The sequence below is a fragment of the Coregonus clupeaformis genome, chromosome 26, assembly GCF_020615455.1.
Source record: "Coregonus clupeaformis isolate EN_2021a chromosome 26, ASM2061545v1, whole genome shotgun sequence".
Taxonomy (NCBI): domain Eukaryota; kingdom Metazoa; phylum Chordata; class Actinopteri; order Salmoniformes; family Salmonidae; genus Coregonus; species Coregonus clupeaformis.
This window is the reverse complement of record NC_059217.1, coordinates 13957139-13983397: the sequence shown is the minus strand read 5'-3', so window position 1 is coordinate 13983397 and position 26259 is coordinate 13957139. Positions and strand designations below refer to the sequence as shown.

General features: G+C 44.4%; 1 protein-coding gene across 5 annotated transcripts in view; it reads left to right on the top strand.

Annotated features, from left to right (window-relative positions):
• Nucleotides 1-26259, top strand: part of LOC121540404 (disks large homolog 1-like) — a 309734-nt gene that overhangs the window by 89267 nt on the left and 194208 nt on the right. For 4 of the 5 annotated variants that reach the window (XM_045207754.1, XM_045207744.1, XM_045207746.1 and 1 more), the window contains one exon: nt 13817-14122. In XM_045207754.1, coding sequence (XP_045063689.1) covers nt 13817-14122 — 306 coding nt within the window. Of the gene's footprint in view, nt 1-1980; nt 2122-13816; nt 14123-26259 lie in introns of those variants that run through there. The other variant, XM_045207747.1, reaches the window with a different exon arrangement.

Below are 26259 nucleotides of genomic sequence, written 5' to 3'. Positions count from 1 at the left end.
TTAAGGTTAGGAAAAGGGTTAGGGTTAGCTAAAATGCATTTGACAATTTGAGAAAAGCTGGATGGATCCCTTTCAGCCAGGAACACTTTTTCATAGGCCTAGATTACATGGTTGCATTCAAGACAAGGTCATTTTTTCATCTGTTGTCAGTGTCAGTAGAGTAGACCTAAGCTACCGTATTAAAAAAGATTCTACTAATTTCTCCAGTCATATAAAGTGTAGTAGAATTGCATTACATTTTTCCCGTGCAAAGGAAACATCTCTGATATAGCCTATAAACATATGCCACTACGCACATACTAATAACCTAAATTATCTCTATTCAATCTACTCACAACATTTGTAATAGTAGTCTTTTTTTATTTTTTTTTCTGGGGGATGGATCAGCTTAATATTGCAGATAGATTGTATCTTCTATCAATGTAATTGTCTGCATCACTTCCAATCCCCCATGTTTTTTATATATATACCCCCCTTTCTTACTTTTCAACCCCGCCATCCTTTCCCTACTTGGGGTAAATTAGTAAACAACAATGCCCAGGCCTCTACTTCCAGCCTATACTTACTATCTACACCTTATGGACACAGTCAATTTTACAATAATTCTATTATATTTGTTTTTGCTCCTGAACTTCTTCTACTCTCAACCTCTCCGATCATTTTCATGATGTCCATCCGGTTTGCTTCTATATGCCATATCTTTCTAACTGTGCTTTTTCCCAAAAGCTCCCAACATACAACCTATATACTTATTATGGACACAGTATGCTTACATTATTATTTATCTTGTTATTATTTGTTGTTATTTGTTATTAGTCCCATCCTTCAACTCCATTCAATACCTCCCATCTATCTCACACCATCCATATAGGATTTCTATTTGCCATATACATTTCAACCGTACTGTGATGTTTTACAAAAATTCTGAACCTTTCTATTCTCATTGCTTCTACAGATTGTGAATTAAAAATAAACATTTGGAATAGTAGGCTTACATTGGTCTGCAAATGTGATGATAGTGGTCCTCTGTAGCTCAGCTGGTAGAGCACGGCGCTTGTAACGCCAAGGTAGTGTGTGCTATAGGGAGAGGTTCAGTTCACTATGAGTGTGCTGCTTTGATATGCTCTTGGGTAGCAGCGGGTTGTAGTGTGAAGAGGTTTCTCTTGACTGGTGAGATCACGTCTCCCTTTCCTGGGTGACTTTCTCCTCTCCTCTGTTGTTCAGTTTGTTTGTTTGGTCAGTCCTGTCCACTGGGCTGTGTAATAAGCCCCTCCCCCTCATATTCAGTCTCTCTCTCTCTCGCTCTCTCTCTCTACCTGCTGCCCATGTTTATGTTTTGTGTGTGTGTGAGTGCACAAGTCATGGCAGAGCCTCCACTGCAGCAGGTGGAGAGGCAGTGACGGAGTGCGTGGAAACGCAGGGTGAGCGAGAACACACGCGGTCCCCTTGCACCCCCCCCGACCTCCTTCCCCATCCATCCCCCCGGCCCAGGGCTCTCTTTCTCTCTCCCTCTCTCCGCCACCATGGCTCTTCCCTCTCTCTCTCTCTGAGCTCATTGATCTGACTGCCTCATCGCAAAGCGCGAGTCAGCTGAGCGGAGAGTGAGGGAACGAGAGAGAGGGAGAGTGAGAGGCACAGACACAGACTTCGATAGCTGAGCTGTGAGCTGGGCTCACAGAGAGAGAACTGGGACTGCCGTGCTGTGTACGAAGTAAGGAGAGAGACGGGGGGAGACGGAAGGACAGACAGACTGACGGAGGGAGGGAGGGCGGGAGAGAAAGAGGGACTCTATGAAGACTGCCAATACCTCCGACTGCCTACGAGGATGAGGATGATGAGGATGGTGGTTGTGATGAGGAAAAGACAGGGGGAGCAGGCCGGAGGCAGGAAGAGCCGGGGCTGAAAGACCAACAGAGAGTGACAGACAGTTGTACAGAGGGCTCCTGGGGTGGGGTGGGGGGGCAGGGGGGGACACAGAGAGAGAGAAACCATGATGGAGGTGCCCACACTGACAACAATATGACACCCAGCATCAAGCACTCGGATTGATTTACACCAATGTTGTGCCACTGTAAAGTAGCCTGCACCAACAGCACCATCTCGCTTATGTTCGGATGCAAGGTAGGAGACAAGCACTCACTCACTCACTCACTCACAAACACACACACTCACACACGCTGTCTGGTGATGTGGCCGAATACTCTCAGTAACATAGGGAAGCATGGATGAATGGTGGTCAGTGTTTGTTTACGTGTGTGTGGGAGAGTAAGAGGGAGATGTCTCATTGGAATGTACTATAATAGTCAGCCAAACGGGGTCTGGGTGGAATATTTGCCATTTGTGTAAAAGAGAAGAGAGAACGAGATGAAAGTAGTGAGAGAAAGAGCGAGAGAGAGGGAGAAAAAGATGGAGAGTGAGAGAGAGAGGGAGAAAGAGAAATGGAGGAAGAGTTGAGCTGTCAGGACACTGTGTTAACCCAAACAGAGCTAACACACATGCTCCTACACATGCTCCTACAGTTAGGCTGCTCAGTGTGTGAGCAGAAGGAATCACTGTGTGTGTGTGTGTGTGTGTGTGTATGTGCATGTATGTGTGTGTGTGTTTGTGTGTTAAGACCCTCATAGCTGCCTCTTTTAAGAGCACATCAAGCGTAAATAATCGGTGTGTTTCCTCTCTTTGTCTTCACACACACACAAACACACACTGGTGATGTGCTCACTTTGAGTTTAGACATGTTTTTCTGGCAACGCAAGACTGAAGCTGATTCCTGACACACTGACATATGACAGCCTGTGTGTATGTGTGCATGTGTGTGCGTGGGATTAGCTGTTTCTGAGTGTGCTGCATCAAGTCAAGCAGACACAGAGAATGTATCTCACCAAACCAAGCATGTATGTACTGTAGGATGCTTTCTATATCATAATTAACATGTCATTATACTGATGCACATATATAGCATGCTACCATGCCCTCAGTAGCTCCTCTTAAAAGCATCCAAAACAATTATTCTCAATCTTATCTGTTTTGCTGCCTTCCCATCGAACTGTCTATCTATGTTTGTGCGTGTGTGTGTTTGTGTTTGTGTGTGTGTGTTCTCCCTGTGTTGTCATCAGTTTTAGAAAACTTACACAGGAAACAAACAGCTACTTCAGCTGATTACGCAACAACCTTTTGCTCTGCTCCTCTCCTCTCCTCTGGGGGGTTCCCTACCTCCCCCTTCCTCCTCCTCACCCCTCTCACTGTCTCATGTGATAACACTCCAGCTAAAGCACTCTGGCTAAAGGCATCAGCATGGTTCAGTTCGGCTGGCAGTTCGAACCGAACGAGTGTGCTCACATATTCCCTTAATAGACCTTCGCTTGAGAAATGAGAAAAAAGCGGCAATAGTACTGTTTGTCCATTTTGACAGGCCGTTGCCAGTATACACTTCCTTAAAATAGTCAGAATTAATCAAAGATAACTCAAGAAATCTGTCATTAATTTTGATGTTTTTGCCGAGGAGATCTTAGTTGCGCAATCTAACTAAGATGTTTGGTGCAGTATTTGTCATTGAAAGAATGTGCATGACAACGAGTCGTCCCTTGTTGAATGACAACAAAGACTTTATTGAAGAATCCCTACTGTTGACCAATCACAGACGAAGGGGCGTAGACTTCGGCTACCGACTTCAGCTTGCCTCTGTCAGTGTTTGAAGTGGATGTGGTGTTGGAGTCAGGCGCAGGACACAGAAGCTTAGTCCAACAGACTTTACTAGTCAGAAATATGACAATACAAAAGAACGGGCCTCAAGCAACGGAGGCGAGCGATACGCGAACAGTGCGTAAAACACGAAATATAAGCGATGCGCAAACAGTGTGTCAATACACTTAAATACACCAGAGCAAAATCCAAAACCCCAACGGACAGGCGGACAACAACACACAACTACAAACAAAACCAAAGGAAACTTATATATATAATCAATAAGTGATAAGACACAGGTGCACCAAACAGACAAAACCAAACAAACATAGAGAACATCAAACGGTAGCAGCTAGTACTCCGGGGACGACGAACGCCGAAGCCTGCCCGAACAAGGAGGAGGAGCAGTCTCGGCGGAATTCGTGACAGCCTCGAAGAAATGTAATGTGCCCGGACTGCAGAAAAAACCCTTACCGAAGACGAAAACAAACAGAAATGTCACAATGTCGTCATAATATATGCACAAACTATTCCGAACTGTTTCGGCTGGGAAGCATGCGGACGCCTTAACACACTTGCCTCGCTCTGCACTGGAGAAAATGACCTCTCATAAGTGTTAGTAGGAAGGCAGGCCAGTACAGTGGACTGGTGATTATATTTATGTGAGTCTAACTCTTTGTTTCCCAACTGTTTCAGTGAAGAAAGGACCAATTCAGTGAGATGTGGTTGTTAGTCTTGGCCTCTGAAAGTTTTTCATCTCTCTAATCTAACTGATTCAGGGCATCCTGAGGGTAGAGCTGAGCAAGGCAGTGTAGTGGAGAGCAGAGCAGAGTACATGTTCATGTAATGTTCTGTAAGTAATTGGCTGCAGGGTTGGTGTATGTATATGGGAAGGCTCAGGCTGGGTTGGTGTATTTTTTATGTTTTTGTTTTACCTTTATTTAACTAGGCAAGTCAGTTAAGAACAAATTCTTATATATATATTTACAATGACGGCCTACACCGGCAAACCCGGACGACACTGGGCCAATTGTGCGCCGCCCTATGGGACTCCCAATCACGGCCGGTTGTGATACAGCCTGGAAGGCTAAGGCTGGGAGTTTGGCTGTCAGAGGAAACGTCAATCATGGGAGAGGGAGAGACTGTTAGTGGCTGCAGTTTACCTGAATATGGTACTGCTGAAGACAAGTAACATAATGAATAGACAAGGCGAGAGACGAAACTCCTATGTCTGGGTGTCCTCTGTCTGCTGCTTGAGGTTTCTAAATAAATCCAAATGATTCAGTGACTGAGGGTTTACTCTTCTCTATTTCAATCCTCTCATCCTCCTCTTCCTCCTCCCGCTGTCAGTATGCAGGGAGATTGGGAGGGGAGCTACTGCTCAGAGCGAACAGAGCTGGAGATGAAGAACAAAGCAGAGAGACGAGACAGTTCGATCCATTGCCCATTTCTTCCCTTCCACCGACTCCTCCATAGCTCTACAGGAAACATACTGAGGCCTTTCACTGAAACCAACTTACTGAACTGGGGTGTATGCAGAAAGAAGCTGTGTGTGCCTGCGTCAGTGCATACGTGTGTGCGTACGCGTGTGTGTGTGTGCGTACGCATGTATGTGTGTGTGTGCATCATGTGCATTGTGTGTGTGTGATGCATATTGAGTACTCTGACTGCCCAGGCAGTCTTTAACCCACATCAAACAGCTCCGGTTCGATGCAGCCGTTATCCATCAAAGCAGCTGTTGTCATGAGCACTCTCTCTCCCTGGTAGCAACATTAATTGCATTCAATTATCTTCCACTCTGCTCACCTCCCTCTCTCTACTCAGCCTAACTAGCTCCACCTGCCCTGCTCTGCTCTTGTTACCTGGCCAGCTGCACTGCATTTCCCACTCACCATCCTCACCTTGCCTCACTCTGTTCTAATTACTCTGCCAGCTGAACTGCATTTCCCCACTACCTCTCCCAGTATATCAAGCCCTGGTTTTCAGCCAAGCCCTGTCAGATCGTCTTCAAACCCGGACCAGTAACCTGCCTGTCTGCGCTCTGACTCCTGTTTGTGATACCGATCCTTTCTTGACTGCCTCCTTGTTCTACTGCCCCGTCTATCCCAACCTGCCTTCTGGACCTCGACTACTCTCCGATCTTCAGCCCCTCCGGGTACTCGTTTCTGCCTTCTGTCTCTCACCACGTTATTTGCCCAGCCCTGATCTGTACTTCTGCCTGCCATTCATATTGCTGTTGTGTGTGTGTGTTCCCCCAGGTCTCCGACCACCAGATGAGCGTGCCCAGACGTTTCACCACCCTCAGCCCGATACGCCGCTCCATCACTGGGGAACACACACACTAAGCACTTGGACTGGACACCCCCGGACATTTGGTGACCCCCGGAGCACAGGTACCCACAGGAGGACCCTGAAAGACCCCTGACACCCCTGGGACTCCTCTTCCCGCCTGTAACCTTGAATAAAGAACTCTGAATTTGAACTTGCGCTCTTGGGTCCTCTTCTGTTCGTGACAGCTGTGACATGTGGAGGGACTGACTGACTGCGCTGCTCTTTTAGCGTCTCTGGGCTTCCGTAATGAGCCACACACCAGATGCTGCTAATCCTCTCATTCGCTCATCTTCTCCTTCTCCATCCTTCTTCACTTTCCCTCCTATCCACTCCTTTCTCCGGATTTCTCTCACTCACTTGTATTGCGTGCTGTACCTCAAGGCCCGGAGATTAATACTACCCGTGGTCGTACAAAAGCCATACATACACCTATGTTTGAGTGGGAGGCTCAAGGTCCTCTGGCAATTAGTGTAAGGACTGGGGCAGACATGATGTGTGAGGTTTTGAGTCGTTGTGCCAGGGCTGGGCAGGGACGATTTGGGCTGCGTGACTGGAGATTGAGGGAGAGGAGAGATAGGGCTTCAGTACCCTTCTGGCTATGGGACGCCTCCCTCAGCCCTCTCTCGCTCCCTCAGCCCTCTCTCTCTCTCTCTCTCTCTCTAACTCTCTCTCTCTCTCTCTCTCTCTCTCTCTCACACACACACACGTGCACACGTGCACACCCTGCCTCATTTCTGCCCCCTCCTCTCACACACACAGTCACACAGCCTGGCTAAGCCGGTCACAGCATAGCAAGCCCAGTCAGACTCACGAAGGACAGAATAGAAATGGTACGTCTGTTTGCAGCCTGCTCAGTCTGTGTCATTGTTTGCTAAAGCTACAACCTGAGAGCATCTGAGTGGGTGGTTAGCTATTTGACAGGATACAACATGGCAGGTTGTACCACTCTGCCATTGCACACTCATGGCATGCTGAGGGAACTGTACAGTACGGTAGGTAGGCCCATCAGATGGCAGCTACACTATATATACAAAAGTATGTGGACACCCGTTCAAATTTGTGGATCTGGCTGTTTCAGCCACACCCGTTGCAATCTCCATAGACAAACATTGGCAGTAGAATGGGCTTAATGAAGAGCTCAGTGACTTTCAATGTGGGACCGTCATTGGATGCCACCTTTCCAACAAGTCAGCTAGAGCAGCCCCGGTCAACTGTAAGTGCTGTTATTGTGAAGTGGAAACGTCTAGGAGCAACAACGGCTCAGCCGCGAAGTGGTAGGCCACACAAGCTCGCAGAACGGGATTGCCGAGTGCTGAAGTGTGTAAAAATGGTCTGTCCTCGGTTGTAAAACTCACTACTGAGTTCCAAACTGCCTTTGAAAGCAACATCAGCACAATAACTGTTCGTCGGGAGTTGTTCACTTAAGGACCAAAGGATTGACAGCCGTCCCATATAGATTGCAAAATAGTTGGGAAGAGATTTTTGACGTACCGATCCCATGGCATAGTGTTTATGAACTGACACGCAAAACGACACCGGATTCAAAAATTAGAATCTTTCAATTTAAATTATTATATAAAATTCTTGCTACCAATAGAATGTTATTTATATGGGGGATACAATCTTCCCAGCTCTGCAGATTTTGCTGTGAAGAGACAGAATCATTAGATCATTTGTTTTGGTTCTGTCCATTTGTAGCTTGTTTTTGGACACAGGTCCAGGAATGGCTAAAGGATTGCAATATTTACCTGGAGCTAACCCTGCAGATAGCATTACTGGGTGATCTGAAAAGTCATAGTCAATCGATAAATAATATAATAATACTTTTAGCAAAAATGTTTATTTTTAATTCACAATCTGTAGAAGCAATGAGAATAGAAAGGTTCAGAACATTTGTAAAACATCACAGTACAGTTGAAATATATATGGCAAATAGAAATCCTATATGGATGGTGTTAAGAGATAGATGGGAGGTGTTGAATGGAGTTGAAGGATGGGACTAATAACAACAAACAATAACAAGATAACTAATAATGTAGGCATACTGTGTCCATAATAAGTATATAGGTTGTATGTTGGGAGCTTTTGGGAAAAAGCACAGTTAGAAAGATATGGCATATAGAAGCAAACCGGATGGACATCATGAAAATGATCGGAGAGGTTGAGAGTAGAAGAAGTTCAGGAGCAAAAAATAAATAATAATAATATATATATATATATATATATATATATATATATATATATATATATATATATATATATATATATATAATATAATTAATAATATAATTAATGTAAAATTAACTGTGTCCATAAGGTGTAGATAGTAAGTATAGACCGGAAGTAGAGGCCTGGGCATTGTTGTTCACTAATTTACTCCAAGTAGGTAAAGGATGGCGGGGTTGAAAAGTAATAAAGGGGAGTATATATATAAGAAAAAAAATAAGAAAAAATACAAAAATAATAATATTGTGCGCCGCCCCATGGGTCTCCCGGTTGCGGCCGGCTACGACAGAGCCTGGATTTGAACCAGGATCTCTAGTGGCACAGCTAGCACTGCGATGCAGTGCCTTAGACCACTGCACCACTCGGGAGAGATTACATATGCACACACTCTTTCACACACAGATGTACAGTCTAACACAGTGGTATTTCAACTTTTTCAGCGGGGACACCCCATCCCATATCTCTTCCACACAACCTTAAAATCGGCAAATTTAGATTTTTACATCAACAAATAACCTTCAATTAATTACATTTTCATCGCTCTTATTAAAATTAAGAGAACCAATGAATACATTTACTCAATAACATTTTATTGTTCAATGTTTTTTTTATTATACTTTTTTATGTGGATAAAGATTAAGCAGAATGTGTACAGCTCAACTGAGCAGACACATTCCCATTAGAACATCAAAGTAATTTAGCAGTAGTACATATCCCAGACCTAATGTATTGTGTCTTTGTGGAGTGTGTGAATACATCAGGGCATATTACTGCTGTTTGGGCCCTCTGCTCTAAACCGGATTAGTGCTGTGGGCTCACTGAGTCTTATTTTGGGTGATTGACAGGGCAGGGAGGAGGGGAGAAGAGGAAACTGGAATGGTTTGAACCAGGAAGCTAATCTAATACTTCTTCTTACTCCCTCTACCATTTGTATACTCTTTGCCTAATGGCATTTATTGGATGGCCATGTTCACATTGCTTTTGAATGTTCTCACAATCAAATGGGAGCCAGCCAAAATGGTTCTGATTGGTTTTTTTCTTTAATAGCTGGCATAGCTAATCTGTACAGTAGCTGTATGTCTGTGGTCCATCTAAGCACAAGTGGTGTTGATTTTGTTAGAGTGCCCTCTGCTGACCCCTAAGAAGCCACAGCAGCCTTCTGAGGGGTCAGTAGGTTAAAGGTCAGACAGAGTGGACAAACCGCAGTAGGAGAGGGATGGGATGGCACGTACTCCCTGAGGCTGGCAGCTGAGTTGACAAACTGACTGCGTTAGAGTGTGTATGTTAGGGATGGGCATTTTAAATAATTTCACTATTTTAAATAATTTCATAAAATCTTTTGGGATATCCGGATAGTTGAAAAACGTGTTTTTTATAACTTTGCTTAAACTTGGACACTTGTTTGCTGCGCAACCGGCGCAACTCGGGAGAGACGGTGCGTGCTGCATAATGGTGGGGGATGGGAAGGGGCGAGTGGTGTGTGTGACACAGGAGGGATAGAGAGAAAAAGTAGCCACTGACTCATTTACATTTACATTTTAGTCATTTAGCAGACGCTCTTATCCAGAGCGACTTACAGTTAGTGAATACATTTTAATTTTTTCATACTGGCCCCCCGTGGGAATCGAACCCACAACCCTGACGGACTCCTGCTACAAACTTGTAAATGCAATAGGTTATCTACACTACATGACCAAAAGTATGTGTACACCTGCTTGTCGAACATCTCATTCCAAAATCATGGGCTTTAATATGGAGTTGGTGCCCCCTTTGCTGCTATAACAGCCTCCACTCTTCTGGGAAGGCTTTCCACTAGATGTTGGAACATTGCTGTTTGGACTTGCTTCCATTCAGACACAAGAGCATTAGTGAGGTCGGGCACTGATGTTGGGCGATTAGGCCTGGCTCGCAGTCGGCATTCCAATTCATCCCAAAGGTGTTTCGATGGGGTTGAGGTCAGGGCTCTGTGCAGGCCAGTCAAGTTCTTCCACACCGATCTCGACAGACCATTTCTGTATGTACCTCGCTTTGTGAACAGGGGCATTGTCATGCTGAAACAGGAAAGGGCATTCCCCAAACTGTTGCCACTAAGTTGGAAGCAGAGAATCGTCTAGAATGTCGTTGTATGTTGTAGCGTTAAGATTTCCCTTCACTGGAACTAAGGGGGTTAGCCCGAACCATGAAAAACAGCCCCAGACCATTATTCCTCCTCCACCAAACTTTACAGTTGGCACTATGCATTGGGGCAGGTAGCGTTCTCCTGGCATCCGCCAAACCCAGATTCGTCCGTCGGACTGCCAGATGGTGAAGCGTGATTCATCACTCCAGAGAACACGTTTCCACTGCTCCAGAGTCCAATGGCGGCGAGCTTTACACCACTCCAGCCGTCGCTTTGCATTGCGCATGGTGTTCTTAGGCTTGTGTGCCTGCTCGGCCATGAAAACCCATTTCATGAAGCTCCCGACGAACAGTTTGTGTGCTGACGTTGCTTCCAGAGGCAGTTTGGAACTCGGTAGTGACTGTTGCAACCGAAGAAAATACGATTTTTACGCGCTTCAGCACTCGGCGGTCCCGTTCTGTGTGACGAACTGACTTGTTGGAAAGGTGGCATTCTATGACGGTGCCACGTTGAAAGCCACTGAGCTCTTCAGTAAGGACATTCTGCTGACAATGTTTGTCTATGGAGATTGCATGGCTTCATGCTTAATTTTATACACCTGTTAGCAATGGGTGTGGCTGAAATAGCCAAATCCACTAATTTGAAGGTACTTGTGTATATATCTTTACTATCTTTACTGCATCAAATGATGTGAATAAGCTAAGATAGTAAAGATAGCCAGATATTAGCTAGCCAGCTACCAAGGCTAGTTGAGGGTATTTTGCTGCTCTCCCCATCCTTGTCTACAACAACTCCATTCAGATTAAACAACAGCCTACCTGTCGGTTGCTCGTTGTAGCCTACTCCTATTCATTTAGCTAACTGAATTCCGTAATTGTAATCCATCTTGCATTGATTAGATATCTCCCACTTCACATTAACAAGAAGCTACATGCGTGAAACCTGTGTAGGCTATACGGTGTGTCTTTTTAGTGGCGCACGTCATAAAAACTAAATTCAAAAGCTTGTTTTCTTAAATTAAGAATGTAAAATGTCATGATATATCCTTGTGTGTAGCAATGTCACATAGATCATTGTATTTAATTGAGACAAAGCCTTTTCATTGCAAAGAAAACAATTATTTGAATAACCGTGCCCATCCCTAGCGTGTGTGAGTGTATGTGTGTTTGCGTGTGTGGGACTGTGTGTCATGAATTGCTGATTTTGTTATTGTTCCTGGAGCATTGTTCACATGTTTCTCATGGAGGTAGGATGTACAGCAGGGATGTTGAACACTGTTATAGTTAGTTTGTTAGTTAGTTAACGTGTTGAGCAGCCCAATCACAGTCCAAGGCCCAGCCTGCTGCTGAGAGCAGAGTTTCATTGGAGAGCGTGGCAGATTGGTGTCAGTGTGATGGCCCAGTGTGATGGCCCAGGGAGAGAGTGTGCATCGTGTGCATATTGAGTACTCTGACCGCCCAGGCAGTCTTTAAACCACATCAAACAGCTTTGGTTCGATGCAGCCATTATCCATCAAAGCAGCTGTCAGGGCTCGTTAAACCATTCCAGTCCACTCCTAAAGTAGAGCACTTCAAACCAGTCCAGTCCGGTCCAGTACACTCCCAAAACAGGCCAGGGTTCTTTAAACCAGTGTAGTCCAGTCCAGTACACTCCCAAAGTAGAGCACTTCAAACCACTGCCGTAGCCCTTTACACTCATGGGTTGAAAATGTCAGATTTGGTCACTGATAAGCACCTAAATTAGAATGCAGTGGCTGTACAGTAACTGTAGTGGCTTTACAGCGCTGTATGGGATTTAATTGACAGCTTTCTAAACATGTTCACCAGTCGAATAAGAAGATGCCTCCATCTCTCCCGCTAATTGGGCTACTTTTGCAAAATGTTTGTTGTCTGAGAGAGGGGGACGCTGTAAATCAAGAGGACTCGATGTGTTCTTTAAGTGCAAATGTGCACTTCATTTAATTTGATGCATTTCCATAATATAAAACTCATGTCATTTACACTATCAACGTTTATTATCCCTGTTTGATGTACAGTACAAGGATGACATGCTGTCATACCTTGGGTTGTTCTGAACAGAATGAGCTTATGTTTGTCATTGTGAAGAAAATTAGCTGCGGAACACGCACCTGAATGCACTCATGAATCCGTTCTATGCGCACCAAAATTACAATTTGTTTCTCTGAAGTGCCTTCTGAAAGCCTAACACTGTAAGATCGTATTTTATAACTTAGCTAGTCATGTTGGCAATAGAATAAGCTTTCAAATGATAATTGTGATTTATAATGGACTGTTTTTGATGGTTGGGATGCAGGGCTATGTTTCAAACAAAAAAATACAAGTGTGCTTATTAAAAAAAAAAAAACTAATAGTTAAAGGCTTTTTTCTTGAGTCATAAAAGTGCATTGAAATTATTTAGTAACTGTGCACACTTTGGAGAGATGTGTGGCCACTTGGAGACACCAGTTATTGACAAATGCTGCGAAAAGAGTGTTATGTTTGGATTCAGGTGAACTGTTGTGTCCTAACCTTTTGTTCGGATAATTTCACCATAATCTCCAAAGTGCTCCCCTTCAATTGCCACCATGGTTATGCATATGCTTCTCATATTTCTTCTGTTTGAAACATTTCAATTTGGCAATATTCATATAGGCCAATTCCCAAGAGTGTAAATGGTTAAGAACTGCAATATTGCTGGTTTCCATTTCTCCCTGGTAGTTAATTCATTGTCCAATCACTGGTCACTGATTGCCCAGAGAGTCCAAACAACTTTTTTCCATGGTCTGAATAAGTCCCACTACCTGTCTGGTAGTGGCCCAGACTAGTCGTTACCTCCTGCCATGTAGCGGTGCTGTGTTGGTTGATTGGGTGGGTCTGTGCTGTCCCAGTGAGAGGCAGTGGTCAAAGTGAAAGGGAAGGGTTTTAGATGTGATCATGCTGTGTATTTTCTCAGCAACATTCTTTTATTATTATTTATTATAGCTATATCATCATGGAACAATGGGAAACACTTATAAAGCTGTTACGTCCACACTGGGTCTACACCTGTGTAGCTCAGTTGTTATAGCATGGCGCTTGCAACGCCAGGGTTGTGGGTTCGATTCCCACGGGGGACCAGTATGAAAATATATGCACTCACTAACTGTAAGTCGCTCTGGATAAGAGTGTCTGCTAAAATGACTAAAACAAACCTGGCTGGCCTACAGATAAATACAACCCCCCCCCACACACACACAGCGCAATGGAACAAAGTCTGTTTGATCTTCATACAGTTCTAGCTGAGTGACACTAAGCCCATTTAGAAGTGTTTAGTCCTCTTCCACTGTGACCTGAAAACTAACAGAAACCTCTCCTTCTTTCCCCTTCACTTCTCTATTTTATCTCTGCCTTTCCCTCCCTTTTCTATCTCTTCTTTTCCTCTCACTATCCCATCTCTTGCCCCCTCATCTACCCTCTACAGAAGTACAGGATTCAGGATGAAGATGGCTCAAACCCCCAGCAGGACCAAGGTCAGTCCCAGGCCTGTCCTCAGCACCCCTACCCTGGCTTGGAGGGCAGAGAGAGGGAGCTGCCGGGTAGCCACCACGGGACCCTCCGCAGCCACCATGGAACCCTGGACGGGCACCACCAGAGCAGGGGAGAGCGAGAGGGCAGGGAGGGCAGGGGGGAGGGACGGCCAGAGCTGGTCCAGGTATCAGAGAAGAACCTGTCCCGAATAGAGTACGTCCACGGATACGTCTCCCATGCACACATCTCCCCTATGAAGGTAGGACACAGCTATGTACATTTGTGCAATGTCAACAGAGAGAAACATGCAGTACATGCTTGCATGCACATGAAAGTGAAACGTATCCTTTGTTGATGTACTGTGTGACCCTGCTCCCCCTCTGTCCACTTCTTCTTTCTCTATCTGGTCTCCACTTTCCTATTTACACACACACACTGTACCTTATCGCACACTCTTTGCACACACTCATACACAATATCATAATGGAATCCCCCTGCAGTGCTTGCATCAACACACAAAGCATTAGAGGAATGAGAAATTCTTCCATGACTGTTTAAATACATCTCAATGTTTGCATAGTCTCCAGCCAGCAAACCGGGAACATTGCCAGAATATTAGCTAAGATTCTAGTTAGGGTTTTATCTAACATTAGGATGATAACATCCCAAAAACATTCAAATAATGTTTTTGACAACAATATATTTTTAAATTAAATATCCTCTACAACAACCACCACGGAATATTCTCAAAAAGTTCTCATTAGGTTTCCAGGTAATGTAGTAGCACAATGTAACAGTAATATTTTCCCAGCCAACAAAAATTGGTTCTGTGAAAGTTCCTAGAATATGTGTTAAATTATGGCAACTGTCCTCATCACAAAAACTGTCCAGTCGTGCTGATGATTATACAATGTTTGTATAAAACATTTGTGTGATGTTGCAATTACATTCCCAGAACACCTTTTGTCTGTTCTTTAAACGTTTTCAGAATGTTTCATTAGGTTGTGGGAACAGTCTGGTGGGAACATTGTGGGACATCACAAAATATATGTTCCCAAAACACACAAAAACTGTCCAATTATGCGGATGATTATACAATGTTTATTTTAGGGTGCAAAAAACATTCACCTGATGTTACAACAATGTTCCCAGAACACATTTTTTCTGTTCTTTAAAGGGTCCTGAAATGTTTCATTCGGTTGTAGGAACAGTCTGGTGGGAACATTGTGGGGACATTACGAAAGATATGTTCACAAAACACAAAAACTGTCCAGTTGTGCTGACATTCAGATATTGTTTGTATCAGAGTGCAAAAAAACATTGCTTTTATGTTGCAAGAATGTTGACAGAACAGCCTTTCTGAGTTCATTAAAGGTTCCCAGAACATTAATTAGGTTGTGGGAACAGTATGAGAGATTGGTTCCCAAAACACAAAATATGCTCAGTTACATTCGTATAATGTTTAAGTTAGGTTGCACAGGACATTCCCTTAATGTTGCAAGAATATTCTTGTGATATTGAGAAAGGTTGCACAGAACATTCCCACAATGTTGCATAATGTTCCACAATTTCCAAATAAGTCAATTTTTATGACATTCATATCATATTTGTTTTAGGTTTAACATAATATTCCAATGATGTTCACGCTATATACATTTTACTTGTCTTGGAGGTCCATTTAGAAAATGTTTTACATAATATTACCACAACATTCTCAGCATGCAAATTTGTAGCTCCTTAAAGCAGATTGGAATACATCCCCACTATGTTTCTCTCCAGATTCTCTCCATTTGAGGATTGTATTGTAGTCCCACCACAAGGTGTGATAGACACACAACATTTTAATTTTATTCATATGAACAGCATTTAATCATACAAACACAACCATATTTTTGACACTTTATATGTTGACAATCTGCACATCGCGGGTTTGATCCGGCAATGTTTGGTTCCCAAGACAGGTCTTTTGTCCTTTGCGCCACCAGGGAAGCTATCTTACATCTTAATTTTTCAGTAGCCATAGCAGTACGGACAATCAGGAACTCCATATTTCCGTTTTAGCCTTCTTAGACATAACTATCCCAAGGACATACTGGTAACTGGGTTATTCACCATCACTTCACCCATCCTCTCTATATGCTGCATACTTCTGGGCCCATATTTCCAAGGTATCCAATTTTTGCTTTTCAGATCTGGCTTAGGAACCAAACATTGCAGGCTCAAACCCCACATATGCAGATTCTATGAAGTGTAAAAAATATGGTTGTGTCTATATGATTAAATTCTGTTCAAATGTCCTATGAATCAGTGACGTGTGGTCAGGTCTGAGGCCAGGCGTGATAGCGTGAAAAAAAATGGGGCAACCAAATCATGGGCTGGTGCCACAAACTGAAAAACTTAGTGGCACCAGTGCCACCAGGGGAAAATGTTAGTCTGGAGCCCTGCTACAAGGGGAATGTCCTCTGTATGGACAAGTTTTATATTGTAGTGGACAAAGATGAGAAGAATGTTGGCACGGCCAAATGCAAGCTACTGTACAACTCGCTATTCAGGTAGGATGCAATTATGGAAAATTCATTTATCAATGTTTTTCTTATTTATAATAATTTGTTTTATCATTATTATACTGTATATCATTGTTATTATTGTAGGCATATTCATTCAAACGTAACTACCAAAAGGCGGCAAATGACGTGTGACGTCCATAGGCAGGAGTAAGCTCTGCCTATCCTCCTGCCTATCACATGACTTTTTTCACGCCAAAACACACAAACAATTATTATTTGAGTGCAATGAAAATGAATGGGACATGTTGACACATGAAAGGCAGCGAAGCTCTCTGCCTGCAAGAGAAAGGCACACGGCAAGGCTGCCTTTCCCCTGGCCTCCGTGCGCATTTTTTACCATATAACCGAAATTTCGGGGAGTACTAAATCAGAAATCGATTTTATCATGCAGAAAAAACATGAAGGTGACAAAATTATTATTGATGAAATTAATATTCATTTATTTTTCACGTCACTGCTATGAATGAAATAATGTGCAAATTGTCAACATACAGTACCAGTCAAAAGTTTGGACACACCTACTCATTCAGGGGTTTTTCTTTATTTTTACTATTTTCTACATTGTAGAATATTAGTGAAGACATCACAACTATGAAATAACACATATCGAATCATGTACTAACCAAAAAAGTGTTTAACAAATCAAAATACATTTTACATTTTAGATTCTTCAAAGTAGCCACCTTTTGCCTTGATGACAGCTTTGCACACTCTTGGCATTCTCTCAACCAGCTTCACCTGGAATGCTTTTCCAACAGTCTTAAAGGAGTTCCCACATATGCTGAGCACTTGTTGGCTACTTTTCCTTCACTCTGCTGTCTAACTCATCCCAAACCATCTCAATTGGTTTGAGGTCGGGTGATTGTGGAGGCCAGGTCATCTGATGCAGCACTCATCACTCTCCTTCTTGGTCAAATAGCCCTTACACAGCCTGGAGGTGTGTTTTGGGTCATTGTCCTGTTGAAAAACAAATGATAGTCCCATTAAACACAAACCAAATGGGATGGCGTATTGCTGCAGAATGCTATGGTAGTCATGCAGGTTAAGTGCGCCTTGAATTCTAAATAAATCACTGACAGTGTTACCAGCAAAGCACCCCCACACCATCACACCTCCTCCTCCATACTTCACGGTGGGAACCACACATGCAGTGATCATCCGTTCACCTACTCTGCGTCTCACAAAGACACGGCGGTTGGAACAAAAAATCTCATATTTGGACTCATCAGACCAAAGGACAGATTTCCACCAGTCTAATGTCCATTACTCGTGTTTCTTGGCCCCAGCAAGTCTCTTCTTATTATTGGTGTCCTTTAATGGTGGTTTCTATTATATGGCAATTTGACCATGAAGGCCTGATTCACTCCTCTGAACAGTTGATGTTGAGATGTGTCTGTTACTTGAACTCTGTGAAGCATTTACTTGGGCTGCAATTTCTGAGGCTGGTAACTTTAATGAACTTATCCTCTGCAGCAGATGTAACTCTGGGTTTTTCTTTCTTGTGGCGGTCCTCATGAGAGCCAGTTTCATCATAACGCTTGATTTTATTATTATTCTTTTATTTTTCTACCTTTATTTAACTAGGCAAGTCAGTTAAGAACAAATTCTTATTTAAAATTGCGGCCTACCAAAAGGCAAAAGGCCTCATGTGGGGATGGGGGCTGGGATTAAACATTAAAATTAAAATATAGGACAAAACAAACATCACGACAAGAGAGACACTACAACACTACATAAAGAGAGACGTAAGACAACAACATAGCATGGCAGCAACACATGACAACACAGCATGGTATCAATACAACTTGACAACAACATGGTAGCAGCACAAAACATGGTACAAACATTATTGGGCACAGACAACAGCACAAAGGGCAAGAAGGTAGAGACAACAATATAACACGCGAAGCAGGCACAACTGTCAGTAAGAGTGTTCATGATTGAGTCTTTGAATGAAGAGATGGAGATAAAACTGTCCAGTTTGAGTGTTTTTTGCAGCTCGTTCCAGTCACTAGCTGCAGCAAACTGAAAAGAGGAGCGACCCAAGGATGTGTGTCATGAATGTCTGTGGAATGCGGTAGGCCAGAGTCAAGCGCAGGACACAGAATGAAATGAAAATCTACTTTACTAATTGTAAAGAAACAAGCAAAGCCTCCAAACACAGGGAGGAGCACACCCGCTCACAAACGACACTCGTAACAAGTAACAAACACGCACAACACACAGTGGGGGCGAACCGGTTAAATAGGGAATTACCTAATACTATAATGGGAAACAGGTGAACATAGAAACATAAAAAATAGATCGGCAGCAGCTAGAATTCCGGTGACGACGAACGCCGTAGCCTGCCCGAACCAGAAGGAAGGGCAGTCTTGGCAGAATCCGTGACAATGTGTGTGCTTTGGGGACCTTTAACAGAATGTGACTGGCAGAATGGGTGTTGTATGTGGAGAATGAGGGCTGCAGTAGGTATCTCAGATAGGGGGGAGTGAGGCCTAAGAGGGTTTTATAAATAAGCATCAACCAGTGGGTCTTGCAACTGGTATACAGAGATGACCAGTTTACAGAGGAGTATAGAGTGCAGTGATGTGTCCTATAAGGAGCATCGGTGGCAAATCAGATGGACGAAGGGTAAAGAACATCTAACCGCTCGAGAGCACCCTTACCTGCCGATCTATAAATTACGTCTCCGTAATCTAGCATGGGTAGGATGGTCATCTGAATCAGGGTTAGTTTGGCAGCTAGAGGAAACCAAGTCTAGATTTAACCTTAGCCTGCAGCTTTGATATGTGCTGAGAGAAGGACAGTGTACCTCAGAGGTAGTAATCACACCGGTGGGGAGAGGGACATTCTTGTTACCAAACCACATGACCTTTGTTTTGGAGGTGTTCAGAACAAAGTTAAGGGCAGAGAAACTTGTTGGACATTAAGAAAGCTTTGTTGTAAATCGTTTAACACAAAATCCGGGGAGGGGCCAGCTGTATCATATGCATATAAATGGTTGAGAGAGCTTCCTACTGCCTGAGCTATGTTGTTGATGTAAATTGAAAAGAGCGTGGGGCATCTGACCCAGATGGTTTTTGGGGGTCAAGTTTAAGGAGCTCCTTTAGCACCTCGGACTCAGTGACCGCCTGCAGGGAGAAACTTTGTAGCGGGACAGGGGAAAAAGAGGGACGAGCGTCGGGTCTAGTCGCATTACAAGGGGTGGGAGATAAGGAAATGTTGGACGGGCAAGGAGGCATGGCTGAGTCAAATAGGAATCCTGACTTAATGAAGTGATGATTAAAGAGCTCAGCCATGTGCTCCTTGTCAGTAACAACCACATCATCAACATTAAGGGACATGGGCAGCTGTGAGGAGGAGGGTTTGTTCTCCAGGTCTTTAACCATTTTCCAGAACTTCTTGGGGTTAGACCCACAGAGAGAGAACTGCTCCTTACAGTAACTAACTTTGGCCTTCTGGATAGCCTGAGTGTACTTATTTCTCATTTGCCTGAACGAGAGCCAGTCAGCCTGATTATGCATGTGCCGATCCTTTCGACAAATGGAATTCTTGAGGTGGAGTAACTCTCCCAGATCACGGTTAAACCAGGGGCTGAACCTGTTTTTAATTCTCATTTTCTTTATGGGGGCGTGTTTGTTAACAATACCACTGAAAATATCAAAAAAGAAGGTCCAAGCATCTTCGACAGAGGGGAAGATTCTATACCAATTTACAGAGGCCATGTCATGAAGGAAGGTTTGCTCATTCAAGTTTTTTAGCAAGAGTCTATGACAAATCAGGCCATTTCACTGAGCAGCCATTATGAACACAGGCTGTAAAACAGTGATCACTAACGTCATTACAGAAAACACAAGACTGATACCTATCAGGATTATTTGTGAGGATAACATCAAGGAGAGTAGCCTTTTCTGGGTGTTTGGAGTCATACCTTGTGGGATTGGTATTAATCTGAGAAAGATTTAGGGAGTCCCATTGCTTTAGGACCTGGTCAGGTGGTTTAAGCATGTCCCAGTTTAGGTCACCTAGCAGGACAAATTCAGACTTAGTGTAAGGGGCCAGGAGAGAGCTTAGGGCATTTAGGGTACAGGCCTGTGCTGATGGTGATGGTGGATGATAATACCCAGCAACAGTCAACAAAGAGCTATTTGAAAGTTTAATGCTTAAAACCAGCAAATCAAATTGTTTGGGGACAGACTTGGTGGAGACAACTGAGCACTGAAGGTGCTCCTTGGTAAAGATTGCCACTCCACCATCTTTGGAAGATCTGTCTTGCAGAAAAAGGTTCTAACCAGAAAGTGTTCAAAACACTCTTTCTTAACCACGTCTCAGTAATGACCAACACATCTGGATTGGAGCTGTGAACCCACACATTCAATTGATCAATTTTAGGTTATAAGCTTCTAGTGTTAACGTGCAGAAAACCAAGGCTTTTACGAGAGCAGAAATCAGTGAAGCAGATATCAGAGCACAAGTCAGAATTGGGGCTAGCAACAGTAGATGGGCCAGGGTGTACATTCACATTTCCAGATATCATCAGCAGTAATACAATCAGGGCACGGCAGAGGACAGGGAGAGCTCTGCAGTGTTGATTAATGACATTTGAATATGCATTAGATGGCAAAAATATCATATTGTACAGCAATTTCATCAGGTAACATGAATACAAAGCCGGCGAGAGGTGGTTAGAATAGGATGGGAGGCCAAGAGTCTGTGTAACCAATAGAGAGTCAGAGTCCCGAGTGTGGGAACAAACACAGTCTGTCCCATGGTTGGGTAAACAAGCAAGTTCATAGTCAACAAAGCACGCAGGAGTCATGAGGCAAATAGCATAAAGCACAATAAAAAAATATAACGACTTGGGGCTAGCCATTGTAAGTTCAGAGTCACTCGCCCCAGCAGTGCGTGTGTGCTGGAGGCGAGCAAAAGCTCGGAAGAGAGGGGGGAGTGTGGCGGGGGTACCTGTACCAGACAGGGAGACAGGCCAGGGCAGATGGTGAACAGATCGCCAGGTGGAATCCAAGCAGCAGTGGTGTTTGCGACTTCCAGATTGACTGACCTTCATGTCTTACAGTAATGATGGACTGTCATTTCTCTTTGCTTATTTGAGCTCTTCTTGCCATAATATGGACTTGATCTTTTACCAAATAGGGCTATCTTCTGTATACCAACCCTACCTTGTCACAATACAACTGATTGGCTCAAACGCATTAAGGAAATAAATTCCACAAATTAACTTTTAACAAGGCACACCTGTTAATTGAAATGCATTCCAGCTGACTACATCATTGTCACGTTGTATACTGATAGAAGACAGGAACAGGAATACGTAATAGTTTTTTTTATTATTCAACCCAACATATGGTACGTCATGGAAAACGACGAAGACGATGCCCAAAACAAACACATATATATACATATATATATATAACACAGGGCTGTAACCCAAACAAAAGAGCAAGGTGTAAACCTCTAAATAATACACGGGACGAGACCCGTAATAACAAGTGCACAATTACTCTGCATGTAAACTGTAATACAATGTACTCACGACACCAACAGACATGGGACAATAATCGGACGTTACCCGGAGTTGAGACTAACAGTGACCCCAGGCGTCCCATGAACGCTTTCCATATGTGTGAGGTGAACTGAGGACCACGGTCTGACATAATGTCCTCTGGGATCCGGTAGTGCCGGAAGACGTGTGTAAAAAGAGCCTCCGCGGTTTGCATGGCCGACGGGAGCCCAGGCAGAGGAAGGAGGCGACAAGCTTTGGAAAACCGGTCCACAACGACGAGAACAGTGGTGTTCCCCTGGGAGGGGGGAAGGTCAGTGACAAAGTCCACGAGAGGTGAGACCAGGGTCGTTGTGGAACCGGCAGGGGAAGGAGCTTTCCATAAGGGAGGTGTCTGGGTGTCATAGACTGGGCACAGATGGAGCAGGAAGAGACGTAAACCCAGACGTCCCTAGCCAAGGTGGGCCACCGGGTTTAGCCTCTTCGCTGCCCTGATGTACTCAAGGTTGCTTTGGTCTGTCCACACCAGGAAAGGGTGTTTGGACCCCTCCACCCAGTGCCTCCATGCCTTCAGATCCTTCTTGACCACCAAGAGTTCCCGGTCCCCTACGTTGTAGTTCTTCTGGGCGGGGCTCAGCTGCTTGGAGTAGAAGGTGCAGGGCAGCAGTTTTGGAGGGGTTCCGGTGCGCTGGGACAGCACTGCCCGACTCCTACTTCGGAGGCATCCACCTCAACGATGAAGGGGAGTGAGGGGTCGGGCTGTGCCAGCACGGGAGCGGTGGTGAAGCATGCCTTCAGTGTCTCGAACGCCCTCTCCGCCTCCGCCATCCAACGAAGCCGCTGGGGACCTCCTCTCAGCAGGGAGGTAAGAGGCACAACCGAGTTGGGGATGGGCCATGACCTGACTGCGCTGACGCGTTGCTCCTCCATCTCCACTCCCTCCATGGATATGAGGTAGCCAAAAAAGGACACGGACTTCTGGAAAAACAAACATTTTTCTTGTTTAACATAGAGATTATGCTCCAGCAGTCTTCCCAGCACAGACCTGACTAACGAGACATGCTGGGCTCGGTCAGCAGAATAGACCAAAATCTTGTCTGTATAAACCACTACACCCCGTCCCAGCATGTCCCGAAACACTTAGTTAATAAAGGCCTGGAAGACTGAAGGAGCATTAGACAGGCCAAATGGCAATTCCATTAGACGTGGAAAAGGCAGTTTTCCATTCGTCGCCTCCACGAATGCGCACCAGATTGTAGGCGCTCCTCAAGTCCAGTATGTTCGATGATGGTTGGGATGAGGGGTAAAGGATAGCTGAACTTAATGGTGGCTTTGTTCAGTGTTCGATAATCAATGCAGGGGCGCAGTCCCCCATCTTTCTTCTTAACAAAAAAGGAGCTTGAGGAGGCTGGTGACGTAGAGAGGCGGATAAAACTCTGCTGGAGGCTCTCCTGTACGTAGGTATCCATGGCCTCGGTCTCCGCATAGGAGAGGGGATAGACGTGTCCTCTCGGGAGGACTGCGTCAGACAGCAGGTCAATGGCACAGTCCCAGGGGTGATGAGGAGGCAGGCGTGTAGCCTGGGTCTTAGAGAAAACCCATTCCAGATCCTGGTATTCCTCTGGTAAATCCATTTGAGTGGCATGGTCTGGACCTTCCACCATAGTGGTGTTGACAGACACCGCGAGACACCTCCTCTGATACCTCCTGTGACCAACCCAGATTCTTCCTTCTCCTACGCTCTGCCTCGGGCAAACGTGCAGAGTCCACCTCCATCGGCTCCGGCTACGGAGCAGGTGTAGCCATGGGCTCCGGATTCCGCGCAGGTCTTCGTCGGGACCGCAGGAGGTTGTCCAACCGGATCTCCATGCTGATGAGCTGGTCAAGTGACAGGTTGTCATCACGGCAGGCTAACTCCATCTGTACCTCCTCCTGCAGTCCGCTGCAGAAAACGGTGACCAGAGCCGACTCGTTCCATCCGGTGGAGGCCACGATGGTCCGGAACTCCAGGGTGAACTCCGAGGCGGTCCTAGATCCCTGGCGTAGTCGGAGTAGACACTCACCCTCCTCTCGGCCCTCCACAGGATGATCAAACACCGAACAGAAGAGGAGGGTGAAGTGCTCGTAGGACTCAACCTCGGGTCCGCCCGTTTCCCAGACCGTGGCACCCCAGTCCAGGGCCCTTCTGGTCAGTGCCGAGATGACTGTGGCAACCCTGTCTCTCCCGGAGACAGCCTTGGCATAGCGAGCGAGGTACATGTCGCATTGCAGAAGGAATCCCTTGCATCTCGCTGGCGCACCGTCAAAGCACTCCGGGAGAGACAGAGGTATTCCGCAGACTGGCTCAGATGGGACGGAGGCAGGTAGTGGTCGTGTTGGAGCTGGTGCCGGAACCGGTACTGGAGACTGGAGGGACTGCGCATTCCCCTCCAACCGCAGGATGGTTGCCAGGACGCTGTCCATGGCGCTGCCGAGTCTGGAGAGACAGTCCTCGTGATGCTGGACGGTCTCTACGATGGTCGTCAGCTCGGCCTTTCCCGCTGTCTACATTTTTATGGGTTGATTATTCTGTCACGTTGTATACTGATAGAAGACAGGCGCAGGAATACGTAATAGGGTTTTTTAATATTCAACCCAACATAAGGTACATCATGGAAAATGACGTGGACGAAGCCCAAAACAAACACGTCTTTAATATATAACACAGGGCTGTAACCCAAACAAAAGAGCATGGTGTAAACCTCTAAATAATACACGGGACGAGACCCGTAATAACAAGTGCACAATTACTTGGCATGTAAACTGTAATACAATGTACTCACGAGACCAACAGACATGGGACAATAATCGACAAGGACAATGGGGAACAGAGGGCACATATATACACATAGTAATCAGGGAGAATGGGGACCAGGTGTGCGTAATGAGACAAGACAGTACTGCTGCTCATTCCGTTTACCAGCTCCAGAGGTTGGTGGTAATGAACCAGGTCAGTGACGCCTAGAAGGCCGGTGACGTAGACCTCTGGAGCTGGTAAACGGAATGAGCAGGAGTACTGGGAGGATCCGTGACGCTCATGAAGCTGGTTGAGAGAATGCCCAGAGTGTGCAAAGCTGTCATCAAGGTAAAGGGTGGCTACTTTGAAGAATCTCAAATATAAAATATATTTTGATTTGTATAACACTTTTTTGGTTACTACATGATTCCATATGTGCTATTTCATAGTTTTGATGTCTTCACTATTATGTAGAAAATAGTACAAATAAAGAAAAAGCCTGGAATGAGTAGGTGTGTCCAAACTTTTGACTGGTACTGTATGTTTAAAAAATATGGTTGTGCTTGTATGATTAAATGCTGTTCAAATGTCCTATGAATGCGAATTGCCATTAAATCTGGAGAGAAACATCCTGGGGATGTATTCCAACCTGCTTTCTTATGCTTTAAGGCGCTACAAATTTGCATGCTGAGAATGTTGTAATATTTGGTAAAACGTACGTTCTTGCAATGTTTTGAGGACCTCCAAGACAAAGTAAAATATATATTGCATGAACATCAATCAAATATTATGTTAAACCTAAAAAGAATATGCTATGAACATCATACAAACTGACTTATTTGGAAATTGTGTAACATTGTGCAACATTGTGGGAATGTTCCGTGCAACCATGTGAATATCACAATAATATTCTTTCAACATCCCACTCTCATACTTAATTAAATGTTCTGGGAACCTTTAAAGAACTTAGGTTCCCAAAACACAAAATATGCTCAGTTGTGATGACATTCATAAAATGTTTAAGTTAGGTTGCACAGAACATTCCTATAACACTTGGTCTGTCTCTTGTAATCTACCCACACTGTTCCCACAACCTAATTATATGAAATGGGGACATTTAAAGAACTCAGTAAGGCTGTTCTGTCAACATTCTTGCAATATCAAAGGAATGTTTTGTGCAACCTGATACAAACATAATCTGAATGTCAGCACAAATTGACAGTTTAATGTTTTGGGAACCATATCCCGACAATGTTCCCACAACCTAAAGAAACATTCTGGAAACCGTTAAAGAACAGACAAAATGTGTTCTGGGAATGTTCTTGTAAGATCAGGTGAATGCTTTTTTTTACAACCAAAACTGAACATTGTAGAATCATCCGCACAACTGGAATTTTGTGTGTGTTTTGTATTGGTATTTGTATTTATTTGCCAAGGCAGCAGCTACTCTTCCTGGGTCCAGAAACATTTAAGGCAGTTATATACAATTTAAAATATTACATGACATTACATTTCATAACATACATGTGTTCCCT